Raw genomic sequence first — 19702 nt, 5'->3', positions numbered from 1 at the left:
TGCTTACTGTCTGTGTGACCCTGAGCAAACTGCTTAACCTCTGTGTGCCTCAGTTTCCCCATCTTTAAGATAAAAACACTTACACTAATTAAATAAGCTATTCTAGGAAAGGGGCTTAGACCAGAGCCTGACATAAGCAAGTTCATGAGCAGCTGCTGCTGTTGCTTTGTTATTGGCCAACCACACCTGGTCTGCCCGCCTCACAGGGCGGAAGCCCCAAAAGAAAAGGACGGTGGTGAGAAGAGCATGTCATTAGGGGCCAGGAGCCCTGGGTCCTGAACCCTTTTCTGTTAATAACTCACTGTGTGGGCTCCAAGACATCACGCTCCAAAGCCTAACCCATGTCAGCAATTTCCCCAGCTCCTTTTACCCCAATGGTAATTGACGACAATATTTACTGAGCTGGTGTGGGCCAGGTTTACCCACTTCATCGCTTGATCTTCATACCCACACTACTGGGTAGGCTCTTTTGTCATCTTCATTTTACAAAATAGGAATTTGAGACTCAGAGAGGGTAAGGAGAGCTTCCACAGTCACACAGACAGAAAAAAGCAGATCTGAATTCAGAGAGTCTGCCTCCTGGCCACACACTTCACAGCTGTGCTGGAGCAAAGTTAGAGCCGTGACTGAGATCCTCTACAGAGCCAGCCGGCCACTATTCTGTGAGTTGGGGAGTGAGGGCAGGAACCGGAGCATCCTCTCCCAACATCCAGCCTCTAGGGGAACTGTCAATTCTTGCACAGACAGAGAAAGAAGTGACCTCAAGGGAGCACTTTAATTGCCATGAAAGTCAAACTGTCCCAACAAAAGGCCTCGTTGTCATAAGAAAATATACAAACCTGCACCCTCTGTCTCTTTAGCATTTCCAGACTCAGGGAATTGTGTCTTATCAGGTAATGGAATTGTTTTTAGCGGCAAGAATGAGCTCATTACAGATGCAGCTTGTGCTAATAATGATAATTTGCTGTGCAGTAAAATCACCTCTCTACCTGCCCCGACAGACGACGCTTGGGAAATTATAGGCTAGGGAGAAACAGAAAGGATAAAGATTAAGAAAAAGACTCGTGATGCGGAACTGCTTCAACAAAAGGAGTTACAGATTTGCACATTGAACTCGGTGATCTTAATCATGAAGTCGTAGGGGAATTAGATACTATTAAACAATTCTTTAAATTGCCTTTATTCAATTTTGTTACCTCTGTCATTGGGTGGTTGTTTTTTGTTTTCGTTTTACAGCTCAAGCCATGTTTAAAAGGTTGGTGCCAAATGAATTAGCCAGTGACTTCAAGAGTGATCCACGATATGATCCTGTGGATGAGATCAAGATGAGGGCAGTTAGAAGGAGTCGTTTTAATCCTGGCACCCCTTAATTTCATGGGCAATGACCTCAATAACCTTGAGCCTAGAGCAGTCATCGGCAAACTCTGTGGGTTTGGGAGAGGGGACACAGCAGATATACCTTCCGTGTCACTCACTTCAGAGGGGCCCGCAGAGCTGCAGCAGGCTGGACCACACCGCCCCAGGCAGGCGAGGGGTCTGTCTATCTCCCAGTTTCCTTCCTGGGACTGTGGAGTCACTTTCCCAGTGTTTTAAGAAAGCTGGAAAAAATCCTGACTATTCACTGAGCTTTGCCAAGCTCTTTGAAGAGACTGCTACCTTCTATTGAGATGTGGCTTTTTTCCTTTAAGCATACAATCTCTAAAAGATTAAAATATCTTTTAATCAATTCACAGAAGGATGTAAAAAATAACGTTTTTCTCCTGATTATAAAAGTAATACCTGTTGGCTGTGGAAAATTGGAAAAAACACTAACAAGAAAATAAAAATGACCAATAGCACCATCATCCAAATAACCACTGGTAGCATTATGGGTTAGCTCTATCTAGCTCTCCTCTCTTTTTTAATAAACAAAAAACAGTATTATAGTGTGTGAATATGTGTGTGTGTCCACATGGGTTTGCCGTTATTGTACAGTTTTATGGGCTGCTCTTTTCATGTACTGTATCATAAATATTCTTCCACAACAGTATTCTTCTGTCACGTTATTTTTTAATAATGGGATGTACTGTAATCCCATGTCCCACGGGGTTGGGTTGTTGCCTTGTTTTGTAGGAAAAATCACCCTTTACACACACCCTTGGTTGTTTCCCTGGACAAGGATTCTTAACCACTTCTGTGCCAGGGCCCCTCTGGCTGTCTGGTGAAGCCTGTGAACCTCTTCTCAGAATAATGTTTTTAAATGTATAAATACATGAGATTACAAAAGAAACTAATTATATTGAAATAGTATCAAAATATTAAAAAGAACAAATTTGTGAAATAGCCATATGAGTCTCTTTATGCATATATTGAATAACAATATTTTAGAAAGTAAATATAGGAGCCCTAATAACTACAATAATTATAAAGTAGTGATCAACAGTAACACGACTTCAAGCTGTTTGCAACAAATATGAAATGGAAAGATCTGCGACTTCTACTGGGTTCGGGTGACAGAGCGGCTGTGGTTTGTTGCCTACACTCGTAAATGAAGACAATACTAAATTCCCCTTGGAGGTGAGTGAAAACAAAGGCGTAACTTTTTTCCAATCAAAGTCAAAGGTTTGACTCCTAATTTCTACCCATGGAACCCTGGGGGCGGGGGGACCCTGGCGAAAATTCCCGCCCTGGGAAAAACTCCCAGGAGTAGCTGGCTGCCTCTGTTGGCTCTGCACATTTTTGAGCCTTTTGATGCCAACGGCCTCATTGCCCCAGAAGCTGCTTTCAATTTCTTCTGAGTGCCAATGGCTGCAGAGTGAGGTCAGAGAGAGTGCCTGTCAGTGGCAAGAGGACGTTAGCCAGTGTTACGGCTTGAATTGCATCGCCCAAAAAACAGACGTTGAAGTCCTAACCCCCAGTGCCTCCGAATGTGACTTATTTGGAAATAGGGTCATTGTAGGTGTAATCAGCTAAGTTAAGACAAGGTCATAATGGAGTAGGGTAGACCCTAATCCAATGTGACCGGCGTCCTTATAAGAAGACAGTCATGGGAGCACACAGAGACACAGGGGGACACCAGGAGATGATAAAGACAGAGATTGGAGTTACGCACCAAGGAACCCCAAGGATTGCCAGCAAACCACCAAGAGCCTGGAAGAGGCAAGGAAGGATTCACCCCTAAGGATCAGAGCGAGCACGGCCCTGCCAACACCTTGCATTTAGACTTCTAGCCTCCAGAACCATGAGACAATAAATTTCTGTTGTCTTATGCCACCGTTTTGCAAGAAACCAATTTTGTCCTGTTTGTGTAAGCAAACAGCAGCACTAGGAAACTAATACAGCTGGCGCCTGCCAAGCTGGGCTCTCCTGGGGACTGGGATTCTGAAAAATCTGGGTTGGGGTGTGTGTGGTCTCTGTGCAGTGTTGCGAACTGCCAGCCACCACCCAAGATGGCAGACAAGGACCGACTGATTAGGGGGCTGGGCTAGGGCTTCAGTCAGAGCCTGGTCCGGGAGCACCATGTTATCTTGAGAGTCAGGAAGAGAGGGGCCCCACCCCGGAATTCTTGAGGTCAACATAACCTGGAAAAAAACCAGAGAAACCTTCAGCATGCTGAGAAGGATCCTCTTTATTCCCAAAGGACAATAAAAGGTCTTCAACATTAATCACACGCTGTTGCCAACCAGTCAGGGTGCAGACGGCAGTTAAAAGAATTCTTATGTTATGAAATGTCCTAGTGCCTGCTGGGCTGTGGGTGAGAGGCTGATTCTCACGTGAGAACAGTAAGCTGTTGAGCCCCCCTAAAAGTTCACCTCTCCCTCGGAGGCTCTCTGCTGCTAGCCTTCTGCATACTTTGCTGAGGACAGCGGCTCTAGATAAATCTTCCTGCTGCGTGACAGATTCGGTCTGTCAGTACTGCCATACGTCACTGGAGGGCTGGGATCCTCTATCAGGGGTTTTCCAAGGGCGGGACAGCTACCACCTGGAAGAGAAACCATCCCCAAAAGTTGCAGACAGGTGGCCCAGCTAAGCAGAGAAGCTACTGCAAACATTTCATCCCCTTTTTAAAAATAGTAGGAAGGAAAGAGAGTCCTCCCTTACTTGGAACAGAGAAATCCGGATATTTTGGCAGCAGCCCTTCGTGCTGCAAAATTTTTGGAGGAGCAGGAGGAGGTTGTGTGGACTTAACTCTGTATATTCTAAAGTAAGAACAAAAGACACAGAGTTACTCCTTTTATTAATAATACAACTAAGAATAAATATGATCTGTGCGGGTCCTCTGTGAGCACAGGATGTTTACTTCTAATCCTTACAATTTATCCTAAAGGTAAGGATTATCATCTCCATTTTACAGAAGGGAAAACTGAGGCCACAAGAACCACCCCATGCAGTACCCTACCATCTCCCTCCCTTGGCACCCTTGGGCCTTAGGTTGCTGCCAGGACAGGCGGCCCTGTTGGTTTTACTCCCAGCCTCTCCCTGCAAACCAGCAAAGGCCACAAGCAGGGCTTCTGGAGAATGTGGGCGCAGGTGGGGAGCAGAGGGTGTCTGCCTACTGGGAAGGCTGTACAGTTACAAACAAGGCCCCTTCTGTAAAACCAGTCAGACACAAAAGCAGTCTTAGTGCTGAGCTGGGGGCATCCCCGAAACCCTGGGAAGAGATCTCTTCTTCCCCTGGATCCTGTCACCTGCGGTTACACCCCAGGCCAGACTCACTCCTCATATGGCTTCAGATGCACTCTCTTGGCCTGCTCTGTGATGTCCAGGAAGTCCTTGTAGCAGTTTCTGGCCATGACAGTGTACCGTGTGGCGCAGCCTAATTCAGTGACCCTGGCTCTCGGCAGGTAGCCCGCCCAGCCAGGGATCGGAGGCTCCTGGAGAGGTTTCTTTACGTACTTGCATTCTGTAAAAAGACACCATGCTCCCTGAGGGCTTTGAGAAGCCACAGGGTGGGCAGTGCTCTCAAGTTAGCTGGCATCCCAACAGTGAGCCCCAGGGGAGCCCCTTGGCCTCTACATTCTGGGTGCCAGCACCTCGGTAAGGGGTTTCGATATCATCTCTCACGTCATTCTCTCACAAACTGTAAGACACTGGTGCCACTATCCTCTCCACTTTATTATGGAGGATACTGAGACCCTGAAGAGGCTAGGAGAGATTTGCCCAAGGTCACACAGCAAGGAAGTGGTAGGGCCGGGATTCAAACCCGTGTCTGTCTGATTCTCAAATTCTAGCTCCTACACAGATCCCGCTCCTTTCTCAGACTAGTGAAAAAGCTTCAGACATTGCTCTTTGACAGTTTACATAAGGGGATCAAGGGAAGCATCCAGGTCATGAGAAAGCACGTCAGGCTCAGGACCGGGAGCCTGCCTTCAGGTCACAGACAACTCTGGCTGGCTGGATGGATGGCCTCCGGCAATTTCACATTTGAGAGATGAAAGATTACTGCCCCATCTGCCTCACCCGGTAAGAATCGAACTAGGCCACTGAGCCCCAGAACCTCAGAGCTGGAAGGCACCCCAGGGAGCACCTAGTCCATCCTTCCCTGCTCTGATGAAGGAACTGTATGTAACCCAGAGAGGGGAAGCAACCTGCCCCAGGTCACACAGCAAATAGTTGCAGAGCTGGGCTAAATTCCAAACTCTTACGCAGATATTCTTTGGAATGGCTTGGAAATTTTTAAAGCCTAAGAAACATGTGAGTTAGCACGTGTACCTGAAAAGTCCCCAAACAATGATAGTAATAATAACAAAGGTAATCCGTCCATCACATTTCCTATAGGTCTTTAGACCTTAAAAATGATCGAGGGCAAAACATTGTTGTGACTATTAACATTATACAGTCACATCGTCAGTTGTTTTTGTCAGTTATTGTGGTTGTTATTCAGTGAAAAACCCCTTCCCACCCAGCTGGTACCTGGAGGAGCTGGCTTCAAACCCAGGTCTGACCCCAGACTAGGACACTACCTCTGGAAGCCTCGCTTTCCCATCTCTGAAAAGGGAATGTGGTACCAACCTCAGAGGGTTGTTGTGGGTGGTTGATGAAATCATGGCGCCTGGCACAGAGGAAGCAACTAAAATGAGGTACCTACTGAGACAGAAGCTGGTGTCTGAACGTCTGCCCAGGGGTCTGAGTTCCCAGCACCCTCTCCCCCGACCTGTGTCCCCCTCCCCCTGGAAATGTTTCTTTCTCAATTTAAGAAACTGAGCCTTTCCATTTTGCACTGCTGCCTGGGGATTTGGAGCCGTGCTGGACTCTGTGCTCCCTGGGGCAGCTCAGTGGACCTGGGGCCTGGCGGGGAAGCGGGGCTGGTTTCTGGGAGCCAGTACCCAGACTCGTGGGGTGGTACTGCCGTTCGTACTGGTGCAGGGCCCGCAGGACCGTCTCCTCAGAGCAGATGGGCTTCAGTTTCGGGGCAGCGGCGACCGAGCAGTGAAATTCCTCCAGCTGGTCTTTATATCGCTGTGTGATCTCCTGGAAGGTTTTCAGACAGTGGGACATGTTGTTCTCGCTGGAGGTTCCCTCGCAGCTAAGGTACGGCACGAAGCCTGCAAGAGTCGAGGGAATCACAGCCTTCAGCAAGGGATTTAGAACCTGCCTAAACTCCCCAGAAGCCCAGCCCACCCCTTGGCATTTCTTCCTTGGCCAACCACACTGCATTCTTCCAAAGGCCATTAATACAAGCAGTACTGTTGTTTCCACTGCAGCTGAGCCCTCCCAAGGCCACAAAAAACGACCTTGGAGCTAGGGAGGGAAGGCCCGTTTCAACAAAGGAGATGACAGTAATATTCTTTGATAGCAAAGCCCCTGATGTCAGCCTGCACGGCAAATGGGGAAAGCATTTAATGGGCCAAAATGATAGTCTGAGGAGTAATTGAAATTATTCTTCTTTTTAGAGAGAAAGCTTATTTTCCTTGACACTTCCCAAATGCAATTTGGGATCTTTCTTGTCGGACCATCGGGAAATTGCGGGCTTATGAAAAGCAGAGACCTATTACACAAAAAGGTAAATTCATTATCTGAAAGACCCACCCCTAAAACAATTTTTCACCATTTCCCACAAAATAACATATAATCATTACAATTAGTAAGGGTAAAACACAACTATTTATTTAAACGGGATGCTGAATCCTAAGTACTATAATATCGTCACAACAAAACCTTTTTTAAAAACAACAAATGAGGAAAAACGGGTTAAGAACTTGGTTTTAAAGTGGAAAATAAATAAGTAAGTAACTCTCATGATTGAAGCCCAGCAGTTTGCTTTGCCCTTAGGTAAAGAAAAGCTGACTTCAGAGTTGCAAGCAGCGACCTCCACCCCTGCACCTTGCAAGAAGCTGCCTCTGGAAGAATCTGATTACTAGACTGATCTTGAAGTCCTCCATCCTCCATCCAGCCTCCCCAACCCTTAGGCAACGAAAAGACACCTTAATGTCATGGGGGAGACCCCATAACAGGGGCTCTGCCACAGTGGTTTCTCCTCTATTAGGGCCTACTTTGATCTTTATAGATATTTTATAATTGTATACACACACACACACACACACACACACACACACAAAGGAATACAAGCTATTTTTATTGAGTCTCGCTAATGTCCAAAAACAATCTCATGAGGAATCTATCATTACTCCATGTAGTGGGTTGAACGGAGCCCCCCAGATAGATATATCCAACTCCTAGCCCCTGGTACCTGTGAATGTGACCTTATCTGGAAATAGGGTCTTTGCAGATGTAATTAAGGATTTGGAAATGAGATCTTCCTAGGTTAGGGTGGGTTCTAAATCCAACGTCTGGTGTCCATACAAGAGAAAGGAGAGAGAGACTTGAGAAACACAGACACAGGGACACAAAGCAGAAGGCCACATGAAGAGTCCTGTGAAGATGGAAGCAGAGATTGGAGTGACAAAGCCACAAGCCAAGAAACGCCTGGGGCCACCAGAAGCCAGAAGAGGCAGGAAGGATCCTCCCCTAGAGCCTTTGGAGAGAGCGTGGCCTTACACACACCTGGATTTCAGAACTGTGAGCAAATAAACATGTTTTAAACAGCAGCCCTCAGGAACTAACAAACCCATTTTATAGAAATGTTTGCTCACCACAGACAGCTGAGTAACTTACAATCACATACACAATGGTCAAGCAGAGATCGGACGCTCAGTTTGCTAGAACCAACCAGTAGGACCAGAGTGAGGTTGGGCAACCTTGGAATATTCTCCACGGATCTCTTCTCCTAAGAACACCTGTAGGTGAGAGCTGAGGGCCTATGGGTTGTCACGGGGACGTGACTTAGTAAATTCTTAGTAGCCCAGAAGCCTGAGGAGAAGAAGCCTTTAGGTGGGGTGACCAATTGTCCTGGTTTGCCAAGGACTGAGGGGTTTCCCAGGAAGTAGGACTTCCAGTGCTAAAACTGGGACCATTCTGGTCAAGCCAGGGCAGTTGGTCACCCTCCCTTTAGGGACACACGAAGGATGGACCATAAGAACAGCCCTAGAGCCAGATTTGAGAAAGCCCAGCTTGGGAAGAAGGACAGGGCTTCAGTGGATTCACTGTGTCTATCCTCTTAGCACTGTGTCTATCCTGGTCCAAATGCATTCAACCAACATTAATTAAGGGCTTCCCACATACCAGGCCATGTCCTGGGAGATCTGGCCTGTTATATCTCGCCATTTATCAGAACCCAGTTATCAGCCATCTTCAGCAAAGGAGTGCTCGCAGCAAGTCTCTTAAAAGCTCTAGTACTTTGTACTGGCCCACCTGGCGAGACAGACATGGACAGTGGGCCAAGGCAGGCACAGTGACCCGGACCACGGTTCTCCTGCCAGGCACAGCTGCAGGGCACACCACCACTTACCACAGTAGCCTGGTGTGATTGGCAGCTGTCTCATGAAGGTCTTGGAAGACTCCATGATTTCTCTCTCTGTTAAGGAAGGGAAGAGGGAAGGAAATTGTCTCATCAGACATCCCTGCCTCAGGAACTCATTGTGTGTTTGCTAGAGCCCTTGGGAGTAGAATGACCTTGCCAGGGGGTGGGACAGAGAGGCAGCACCACCATCTTACACAAAACCAGCAGATATCACTGCCTTCAGTTATAAAACCAACGGCACCATACCAAGGGGCCTTCACCATTTAGGTTAACTCAGATAACAGGTATGCAGATCAACACCCACCAGCATCTCCCCTCCCCTGGGGCCCTCCTCACATCCACCCAACGTTCTATCCGTCCACCCAACAATCATGAACTGAACACACACTGGCCACCGCTGTGACAGAGGTTAGGAATATAAAGATGAGCAAGACCTAGGATCCCCCATGTAGGACTCAGGAACCTTGGGGAGGGGAAGAGATGAGGCACCCTCACCCCCAGGGCCTTTCTTTATCCAGGTGCAATCAGGTTGCAGTGGCGATTTTTGCAGCCCACCCCCACCCCACTCTCAGGACCTCTGGCAGTGTCTGGAGACATTTTTGGAAGATGGGGTGCTGGAGGATGGGGTGCTAAGAGTATCTAGTGAGTAGAAGTCAAGGATGCTGCTAAACACACTACAATGTACAGGACAGCCCCGCGACAAAGGAGTAGAGCAAGTTCTGGCTGGAAGGGATCAGAAGTCCCCAAAAGCTGGCCTAGAGTCCAAGGTGGGTGAGCAGAGGGTGGTGGGTGGACCACTGGAGCATCCGTTTTTGTTGATGCTAGCTCCCAAGCCAGACCCCTTCCCGCTCCAGGGTGGCCTGTGGTCTCCCCAGATGAGCCAGGTCCTGCATCTCGCTTCCGTTGATGCTGCCAAGTCCTACCCTGCCCAGCCAGTTCATGTCTCAAAAGGGATGCCCACGTGGCCAGGATAAGCAGCCTCAGGGGTAGAGGGGAGGGCCACAGTGAGGGCTAGGCAGCAATGATGGGAATTTTTTAAACAGTTCAGACATTCATAGAACACTCGCTATGACACGGGTGAAGGCAGGACTGCATTCTTAAATCCTCACAGCCGCCCTAAAGGTTAGTTCCCATTGAGTCTCTATGTTATAGATGAGAAAAATAAGGCACAGAGAGGTTAAGTAACTACTTTGAGGGTTCTTGCGGCAAGGAGATGTGAATGGACCACCTCTAAACTCTGAGGGCAGGATTTTGTTGCCCCAAAGTGTGGCGCCGGGGAGCAGAGGCGCCCGGCACGGCGCGGGTGGGTGGTAGGCTGGGCAGCTGCGGATGCCGTACGGAGGCCCACCTGGAGGAGGCAGAGGAGAGAAGCGTGGAGCAGAAGGCTGCCGGGGCTGGGAGCCGGGGAGGGGTCAGCAGCGCGGACACGTCCCCGCCCCGTCCCGCGTCGCTCACCTGGACGGGCCTAGACCGTCGCCCCCGGGCCTCCCGCCCCGCCCGGCCTACGCCCCGCCTCCCGCCTTTGTGCGCTCAGCCCGCGGGGCGGGGCGGAGGAGGGCCCCCCCACCCCCCCGCCCAGTCTCCCCTCCCTTTCCTCACCCTCACACCCGGGCAGGTGAACCCGAGGAATGCGGGGCGCTCACCCCTGCGCCTCGCTCAGCGCCCTTCGGGGCGTGAAATCCAGGGATTTGCCCACCACGTAGTTGGCCTCCGAAGCTGTTCTCCATTCTTGGTGCATGGTCTCCCCGAGCCAGGCGGGGTCCCTCTGGGTTTGGAATTAGGGGGAGGGGCACGCGAAGGCACCAAGGTCAAAGCTGCGGTTTACCGCTGTGGACACGGGGTGGCCCAAGGGGCGGCCTGGGTTGGGCCGGGAGGCTGGGGTGGAGCGGGAAGGTTGGCGGGAACAGGCCTTCCTCCCGGGGCTATGGGCGGGGAGCGGACCCGCCGGGGGCGGGGAGGAGCCTGGGAGGGAAGGAGAGGCCTGTGTCCTTGGCAGCTTCCCCTGGGCTTCTCACAGCCCTGTCCCCCGAGCCTTCTGTGTCTTATTAGGAAGGACGGGGTTTCCAAATGACACAACAGGTCCAGGGGCAGAAGTGGGCAATGCACCAAAAGGAAGGAAGGGGCGCAGGGCAAGTGGAGCGGTACTCCTTTCTAACCATCCTCAGCTTATGGGAGCTAAGGGGCCTGAACTTTCCCCTCATTGGAGTGAAACCAGGATGCCCGCTCTGGGACCCCGACAGAGGGCCGCAGTGCACAGACTGCTAGTCCCAGCCGCTCCTGCCCAGAGAAGGAAACCACCGAGGCCTGACTGCACTGCTTTCCCAGTGGCGCTTGTTCGTTCCTTTGACTCACTGCACCTCAGGAGCCTTCCCTACCTCAGCCCTCCTGGGGAGTGACCTTCAGGTGAAGGCTGATGGAGCTACCCACTGAGGAAGAACCCATTTATACCCTCTCAGCTTTCTAAGACCCCCACCTCAGGCTATCCAGAAGCTTCTAGAGCCAACTTTGGAGGGTGCCCCAGACACCAAGCATGGAACACACCCGAGGTTCTAGATGCAGCCGCCAGCGTGGCCTGCCTGCCAGGATACCAGAGGGCAAAGCTCTTCTCCTAGGCCTTCTGCTTTTCTTTCACGACCTTCATTCCGGTGCAGTGGAGTTGTTGGTGGCCACCCCGGCTTATCTGCCTTTCTTTTTCTCTGGCTAGACTGCTTTCTTCCAGCCTAGAGGGAAAAGGGGCTCATGGACATTGATGGAGCCTTGGTTTCCAGCAAACAAAGAGGCCAGTCTTGTTGGAATGAAAATTAATAAAGCAATCTCCACCTGCCGTGGGGTGGAGGGGGAGGGTCAGTAATGATCTATCTGTAATTCCATTTACAAACTCAGAGTGCAAAAAAAAAGAAGTCTGGGCCGCAGGAGATCCAGAGTTTTGCTTTATTAGACATCTGCGAAGACAGAAAATTTGCAGATACGATCTTGTCAAGTTGTGAACTGCTGCAAAGTTCTGTGAAGTCTGAATTTATCTTGTAGTGAACAAGACCCCAGTGACTGATATTTTCGAATACTGTTCCATATTCCAAGCAGATGAGAGGTGTGATGTTACGGCCAACAACTTTTATACTAGTCAACCACTTAAGCCACTTCCCAGCATAAATATGCAGCTTAATCACAGCTATTTCATCTCTACAACGTGAAGTTCGATCTTCGACTAATAGTGCATTTTGACTCCTGTTTATATTGGTGCATGCAATTGTTTGCCACCCTGGCAATTAACCAGACCTGGACTCTAAAAGCTAAACTTGATCTAAATAACATTCTAAGGGTAGGGCAGGCTCTGTAAGGGGGACTCATCTTAGCTATCACTCTGCGAAAACGCTTGTGTGCCTCCTCTTTACTATTTGTCTGTCTGTAACTTGTCTCTCATTCAGCATTTATTAATGCCTGCTGTGTAGATAGAGGGCAGTGACAAAGGAAATCCTTTGATAATTCTGCTTCCAAGAATGACCACCAGGTAATACGCCAGGGACAATTGAGTAATGGGTCAAGACAACAGGCCTTTTAGAAACTTTCTAAGATTAGAAAATGTGTTCAAGTGTACTTATCCAGTGCTCTTATTCTGGAATATTCCTGCGGGGATGGAGGGGGAGGAGGGATGGGTTTGGGGATTCCCTTTAAGGAGTCTGACGATTGGGGCTACATCGCTGGGGCCAGAAGAAAGTCCAATAAAATTATCACCCCCTCTCCATCAGCTATTTGCCAACACTGCAAATTTCAACCAGCCCATCTAAGAGAAATAGCAGACAAGGAGACATCCTTAATGCAAGGTGGGAAAGACCTTACATTAGCCAAAAAAAGAGGGACTTGACTATATTACTCACTCTTACACTTAATCCAATAGATAAGCTGGATTTGTGCACCACTAGACTCCTTCCTTTGACCCGGGTGTTCTAAAACATCACACACGGTGGGACCACACTGTGCCCTCAGTGACTGCTTTGCCCCACAGGAGAGACTGACAACCCTGCAGGGATGCAAAGAGTTTTCGTAGGTTTTTCTGCACAGGTCACATTACTTACAGAACCAGAAGGTTCAGCTCTCAAGGACTGGACAGGAGAATCAATTAGATTATTATGCTCCTTAACCTGTAAGCCTTTGGGAAGGATGTGTGTATAGAAAGGTCTGATGAAGTTGTTCCAGGTGGTCCATTTGTTCAGAGTATTCTGACCCTAGGCACCTCTGTCTATTGCTCAGTCTTGCATAAATAGTCCATCGCTTAATATCGGTACAAATTGATGGTTAGTAAGCACAATTAAGAAATGAAACTGTGGAAAATTAAAGGCAGCAATGTCATCAACAAAATTCAAAGAGCATTTTCTTTTTTTTTTAACAAGAAAAGCACATTGTAGAAATAAAGATTCTGTACAATATTCTAATATTATATGTACATAAAATTATATTACTTATAACTAAATTGAAAAGTCCTATTTGTAGAGAATGGCTGGCAACAGCAGAGACAGACCCAGAACATTTAGCTTTTGAAGCGGAGCAGGCAGAAGAGAACCCTAGCAAACACACCTTTGTACCTGGATACGAAATCCCACCACTGAGTTATGTGACTAGCATTCTCTGGTTCTGCGGTTTGTTCGTGTTTCACATCCCAGGAGGGAATTCTGCAGCAGGCGATGTGAAAAAGACGACATGTTAGGATGAAATTGGAAATGCTACTGAAAATCTGCATATCGGCTATGATAATGAGTCTGTAAATCCACCTTGCATTCGAAGTTAGTTCCCTCATCCTCCCTTCATCCATTATGCATGCCTCCAGTGACTGAAAGTCGGAATGAATTCCAGCAGGTGGAAAAGACAGCTTTGAACAGATCAGAAAGGCTGGGAATCAGATTCTTGATTCTTTTTCCTCTGTTGGTCCCTGAACATTGGAGAAGACTGGCTTTGCAAGTGGGGAAGGAAGGAGAGAACCGAGCCCTTGGTTCCTCAGTCAGCTCTGTCCTTAGGGTGCCTTTCTTCCAATCTTTTTCCTCCCCAGGCCCTTCCTGTGAGGGTTAAAAGCGCCAAGCCCAAGGCAGGTGGAGCCCCAGCCCCACTCACAAGAGGGCAGGGTGTGCGATGATCGCTCTTCACGTGTAAACCCTCTCGCTGAGGGAGCCCGAATGGGAAGACCCAGGCTGCCAGCTCTGGGCTGTGCTTCAGCTTCCAACAAAACCTAAAGTTAAGAATTCTCAAATTTCAGTTGAAACACAGTCACCTGTGGTGTTTACTAAAAATTGCAGATTCTGGTCCTCCTCTCCAAGACTCGACTTCAGTTCGTGAAAGGGATAGCATCCAGGAAGCTGTTTGTAACAAGCACCCAGGCAGTTCTCATGCAGGCGAGCCACAGAACTGCTTTGAAAAAACCTGGTTTAATTTCATTAATGTTGGACAGACTTTAAAACCCGAAGATTTTAATGAAACATTTCATAGAACAGATTCGCTGCCCATGTATCACCAATTTATTCTTTTCAAAATGTGGGAATAAATGGCCAAAACTCTTAGGGAGATGAGGTTGAGCAAGGAGGAGGGAGTTACTTTAAAATATATTTGCTTGTCAAGGCTGTTCTGGACAAGTGGGCTTGGTGATGCGGACAAGGCAAACTGCAGCCTCACCTTCTCATACGGAATCCTCCGAAGGTGAAGTAGAGCTACTTATAAATTCAGAAATCAGGATTTGGCATTCTGGTAATTATATCGCAGCATATGATTACTGACCTATGGGTCAGTAGCTCTTTAATATCCATTTCCCTCAAATCAAGTTTTTACCTGCTAGAAAGTTGAGGTCTCAGCTCTCCCACTCACAAATCCTAGTGGATTAGCCAAAGCTACAGTTATTCTTCATGGAACCCATTTAGAATTTAAATTATGAGAACCTAAAATAGTGCCCAGTGTAGGCAAGCTTCTCCCACCAGCTAAAAATGCTCCAATTCCCACTGAATCACCACTTCGAGTCACATGATAATGAAAAGAAATGAACTACAGATGGGGTGGCATTTTATATTGACTGCCATCCAAAAAGGATAAAAAGGAAAGTCTCAAAGAGATGAAGAATCTCCTCCTTGCTCAAAGATCTCATTTCAAATGTGAAAGACAGCAATAGCTCATCCTAAGTTCTACTTAACGGCCATCTGCTCAAAGGCAAGCTCCGTCACTGCTGCAGAAACCTATTGATTCCCTTGTTGGGTGGGTGTCTCACCACTCTGTACCTATGAAAACTAGCTGCTCTTCTAGGACCTTTGAGTTTCTCATTCCCAAGCCTCAATCTTAATTTCCGACAGTTTTTCTGACTCCAGTGCGCCCTCAAAAATCCCTAATTATTCTACCCCTGGTTGTTCTCATCTTCCCTGCTGAAATTCAGGTGGGCAGTGGTGAGGGGCAGGGCAGGGGCAGAGGTCAAGGTTGAGGTCAGCAGATGCAGGTGAGTGAGTCCAGTGGGGCAGGCGGCACGGGGAGGCCAGTTAGTAATTTAAGAAGTCGATCCCAACCTTGACACTCTTCGAGGTGGCTATATCGATAGCTGTGGCCTTGATCTCGGTGTCCCCGAACTGCATGAGGGTCTGAATCTCCCTCCGAGGGGGCACGGCTGTGCCGCTGGTCCCCGTGAGATCCAGGCGGAGGGTGCCACACTTCTTCACCCCGGGGTCAGTGATGAAGCTCACGTCGTCGTGCTCAGAGCTGTAGATGTTGATGATGATGACCAGCTGGGAGGGCTTGGCCGGAGTGTAGCTACGCTTGACCAGTTCACCCAGGGCCACGGACTGGTCAGCAGAGATGAACTTGTCGAAAACGTCAGTGCACCAGCGAGTGCCGTCCTTCACCAGCAGCTTCTCGGGTGGGTGCTTGCCCTCCACGTAGCGGTTCAGCACGCCCACCCCGTAGGTGAGCGGGGACCGGCGCACCTTGATGACGGCAGGGTCCAGGCCGAAGAGGACGGCACCCTTGAGGATGGTGAGGCCCACGTCCTGGGGGACGATGATGCGGCACTTGTCGCCAAAGGCAGCCTGCACCGCCTGCTGCAGGAGGGGTGCCTCTGCAAAGCCACCCACGAGGAAGAGGAACTTGACAGTGGACACCTCGGGCTTCTGAAACAGGTCCCCTGAAAGGGAAGAGGAGGGGACAACATCCTGTCACCAAAAGCCAGCAGGCAAAGGGGACTGGGTAGCCTGAGAAGGTGGGGAATGGACGAGATCACTTGGGCCAACAGGAGGACAGGCCTAGTCTGAGCTCGTTGGACAGAACTGGGTAGAGCTGGTCTTTTAAAGAAAGGGGTTTGCGCACCAATATGCTTAGGAATAAAACCCAAAGCTACTGCTAAGTAGAAACCCACTGTAACAGCTAGCTGGTGATCATTTTAAGTAGCAATTTGTTACACATAAATGAATACTCGTCATACTCTCCAAACCTGTGGTTCTGTTAGGTAAGTCAAGGCAGGCTGTTATAAATACTTTTCTTTGGTTTTCATAGAAATCCTGTCCCACCCCAGGGGTTCTGATTTAGTAGGAGAGGGGTAGGAAGTAGATGGGAGGCCTGGATATGAACACGGTCCCTAGTGAGTCTACTCTGTGTCCCTGGTTGCGGGCCACGTGGGAGCAGCATAATGGCATGGCTAGACGCTGTTTGTTCTGATTCTCCTGGTGGGAGCCTTTCTTTGGTTCATACAACAGTTCCTCCTCCCAGCAAGGATTCTGGTTCCTAATTTGTCCTGATAAAGCAAAGACCACACATTCCCTAGGGCCTATGGCTTGAGGATAATATTGTAGAGCTCCCAGCTCTCAGACTTTGGAAGCCAAACTGTAAGCCCAGGTGAGAACAGGCTGTCGGCTACTTTCAGTACCAGAGGGGAGGGACCCAGAGCCTGTGTCCAGCAACATCCCTCATCCATGCCCAGGCCCCACCCGCTCCAGCTGCAGCCTGGCCTGTGGCTCCCAATCCCGGGCACCCTGCCGACCTGGCTTCACAGGCACTGGCTGGTGATGCTGGAAAAGTCAGTCCCCCTTCTTGGCTCTGCCACACTGACTGATACTTACGGAGATGCTCAATGATGCTGTCGATAGTTGGCTTAAAAAGGGCGTTCATGGCATCTGGACTCATCCTCAGCATCCCCTGCGAGGACCACTTCACAAAATCCACACTGTGGGGGTGTGGCACAGAGAGAAACGGGCAGTGAGTGTATAAAGGATACCCAGACTAATCTGCACAGACACGGGACCTGGCAGAACAGCTGTCACATCTAAAAAGGGCAGAAAGCAGTTTGAAAGTCCTTGGAAATATGCCACACTGCCAGGACCCAGACCCTTAGAAACCCAAAAGCTAAGACATAGCGTCTTCTGTTTCTCTTTGCTTTCCGCTGTGGCCAACTTTCCCCTGGGACAGTGGAAGCCAAAGTCTAGTGCAAAAGACAAGGAGATAAATCGAGGGATCTCTCTCTCTCTTTGGGATGCCTATTAAAGGCTCATACGATGTTTCCAAAGTACTCTACATAAAGGCACAAACCCGTGTGCCCAGGTACATCTCCCGCCCTGCAAGCAGCTGTCCCATGATGGTGATCAGCCTATCCGACCAGATGCCCCTCACTGTCTCTATCAAAGGTGCAGCATGGCTAAAGCAGCGGCATGGAACAAAAGAGCACTGCACAGGGAGTCTGGATGGCTGGGCTCCAATCTGGCCTCCACCACTTAGTAGCTACCAAACTCTGGGCAAGTTGACCTATGTTTTCTCTGAGCCGCAGTCTTCTCGTCTGGAAATCAAGGATAACGCCACTTGCCTTACCTCCTTTGCAGAGATTGTTGTGAAGGTCAAGTTAAATACCATGTCTGTGAAAACACTTTGGAAACTTCCTGGCGCTAAGTGAACGCTGGGAACTGTTTACTGCAGTGTCTACCCCGCCCGTTCTCAAGTTCAAAGGGGCTGAGCAAAGGGTGTCTCTGTCCCTGAAGTGAAACACACACCAGCTGCTTCCCAGCATCACATTCCAGATTCTGCCAGGTCTCCCACACCAGGAATTCTTTCCATGGCCTAGGCCAGAGGACAGTGTGGTACGGTGTGGAGTGACCCCATGGCTGGCTGCAGCCAGTCTCCCCAGTAGGAGAGCTGGCAGGCCCAGAACTGTGCAGGCAGCACTTGGGATTCAACTCGGAGCAGGTGCCTCTAGGTGGGACCAAGGAAGCAGGTTGTCTCTGAGGGGCAGAGAGAACATCAGCCTAGTAAAAGAGTCCAGCTAGGACCCTGCTCCAAGGGCAAGAAGAGCTGGAGTCAAATATACTTTGTTTCCCACCAAAAGGAACCAGGGCTTCTTAGAGAAACAACCGATTGCAGGTCTGGGGTAGAGAACATACAAGATGAGCCAGGAGCATCTTCATATACCATACTGTCAACGACCACAGATGTCATGTCACTGGGACTCAGGAGCCAACCTGAAGAGGCTCCTATGGGCCAAGATGGGACAATTTGAGCATCAATAAGAATATAACTGCCATGGCTTAAAATACATTGAACATGCTTAAACCCATGAATTCTTAATGATACTCCCCTAGTGCCCCCGTAAAAGAAAAAAATTCATTTGTCACTTTGGAGGATGCTAGGAAATCAACAATTTTTTTTTAACAAAAAACTTATAAATGGGAGGAAAGAACCAAGATTTGTCTTCTTTTTCCTATATGAACTGTACTTCAGGGCAACCAAACCTTTGAGAAGAAAAATTTCTCTCTACAGATGTGTTCTAGTGAAGAAATGCAGAAGGATAACAGACTAAGGAGACAACCACGGGGCCACCCCTTCAATTAAGGCCTAAGCAATAAGCATCCATGGCTGCTAACATCACAAAAGAATCGACAAGGAAACACGATGTGTCCCCTGATGTGATGCGGTAGGAAATACCACCACCAGGAAATAGATCTGCCAAAAACTCAAACTGGAACCAAACCTCTAGCTCAATCTGTCCATTTGTAAAAAAAAAAAAAAAAAATACCAGGGGACAGAAGAACACATGATGTGGGCATGCAGTGAGCAAAACCCAGACTATAGGAAAGTCTACAGGACAAACAGTCAGCTTTGTCATCTAATAAGTTGCAAGCAAAAAACAGGAGGGGAAACCTGTATATTAAGTGAGACTTAAGAGGAATATCAGATAATTGCTGTGTATAGCCGTCAGTTAAACACTGATGCAAACTGAAAAAAAGCATGGGACAATTGAGAAAATTTTAATGTTAACTGGCTATTTGATGATATTGAAGAATTACTAATTTTAGTGTGATGATAGTGTTGTGGCTATGATTTTAAATTTATCTCCTTTAGAGATACGTACTGACGTGTTTATGGATTAGATGACAACCTGAGATTTGCTTTAAAATAATTGGGGAAGGGTGCATGAGGATTTAGACTGGCCAGGAATTGACAATTGTCGATGCTAGATAAGGAGGTTCATTTCACACAGTAAATGTTTGAAATTTTCCACTCTAAAAAGATTTTTAGAAACCGATGATTTTTCTCTATTTTTTTTTAATTCAGCTTTAAAACATCTTCCAAATATGTTCATTTTGCAACAGGCTGAGCTGCAAACTCTTGCCTGCAGCCAAGAAATGCACAGTAGCAGGAAACCCAGACTCCCACGGGATTCATTCAACAAATATTTACTGAGCACCTGCTAGGTATGTACCAGGTTCTGTTGCAAATACTGGGGATACAGCAGAGGCCAAAACAGACAAAATTCCCTGCTTTCATAAAGCTCATATTTTTTAGTACATCATAACAGCAAACACAGATACTACTTTGCAGATCCCTAGGCATTGTGCTAAGCATCTAACATATATGAATTCATTT

The 19702-nt window shown here is 48.4% G+C and overlaps 2 protein-coding genes across 12 annotated transcripts in view; both read right to left on the bottom strand.

Annotated features, from left to right (window-relative positions):
- Positions 1 to 1164: 1164 nt before the first annotated feature.
- Positions 1165 to 10773, bottom strand: SPMIP5 (sperm microtubule inner protein 5). 8 transcript variants are annotated; one of them, XM_008514527.2, is made up of 8 exons: positions 10295 to 10367; positions 10029 to 10187; positions 8828 to 8893; positions 6306 to 6524; positions 4696 to 4882; positions 4081 to 4178; positions 3792 to 3961; positions 1165 to 1308 (listed from the first exon to the last, which is right to left on the bottom strand). In XM_008514527.2, the coding sequence occupies exons 3-7, from the start codon at positions 8880 to 8882 to the stop codon at positions 3816 to 3818; spliced, it is 705 nt and encodes a 234-aa protein (XP_008512749.1). In that variant the 5' UTR covers positions 8883 to 8893; positions 10029 to 10187; positions 10295 to 10367; the 3' UTR covers positions 1165 to 1308; positions 3792 to 3815. The 8 variants fall into 8 exon arrangements, with proteins under 8 accessions (XP_008512749.1, XP_008512748.1, XP_070449790.1 ...); XM_008514526.2 differs by lacking the exons at positions 10029 to 10187; positions 10295 to 10367 and adding an exon at positions 10439 to 10773; XM_070593689.1 differs by lacking the exons at positions 10029 to 10187; positions 10295 to 10367 and adding an exon at positions 10483 to 10765.
- A 975-nt stretch (positions 10774 to 11748) lies between these two features.
- Positions 11749 to 19702, bottom strand: part of HSPA12A (heat shock protein family A (Hsp70) member 12A) — a 168904-nt gene continuing 160950 nt past the window's right edge. For all 4 annotated transcript variants that reach the window (XM_008514522.2, XM_070592661.1, XM_070592587.1 and 1 more), the window contains 2 exons: positions 16912 to 17015; positions 11749 to 15980 (listed from right to left, as the gene is read on the bottom strand). In XM_008514522.2, coding sequence (XP_008512744.1) covers positions 15343 to 15980; positions 16912 to 17015 — 742 coding nt within the window. In that variant the 3' untranslated portion in view covers positions 11749 to 15342. The remainder of the gene's footprint in view (positions 15981 to 16911; positions 17016 to 19702) is intronic.

Source organism: Equus przewalskii, chromosome 1 (assembly GCF_037783145.1).
Source record: "Equus przewalskii isolate Varuska chromosome 1, EquPr2, whole genome shotgun sequence".
Classification (NCBI taxonomy): domain Eukaryota; kingdom Metazoa; phylum Chordata; class Mammalia; order Perissodactyla; family Equidae; genus Equus; species Equus przewalskii.
This window is presented reverse-complemented; position numbering and strand designations above follow the sequence as displayed.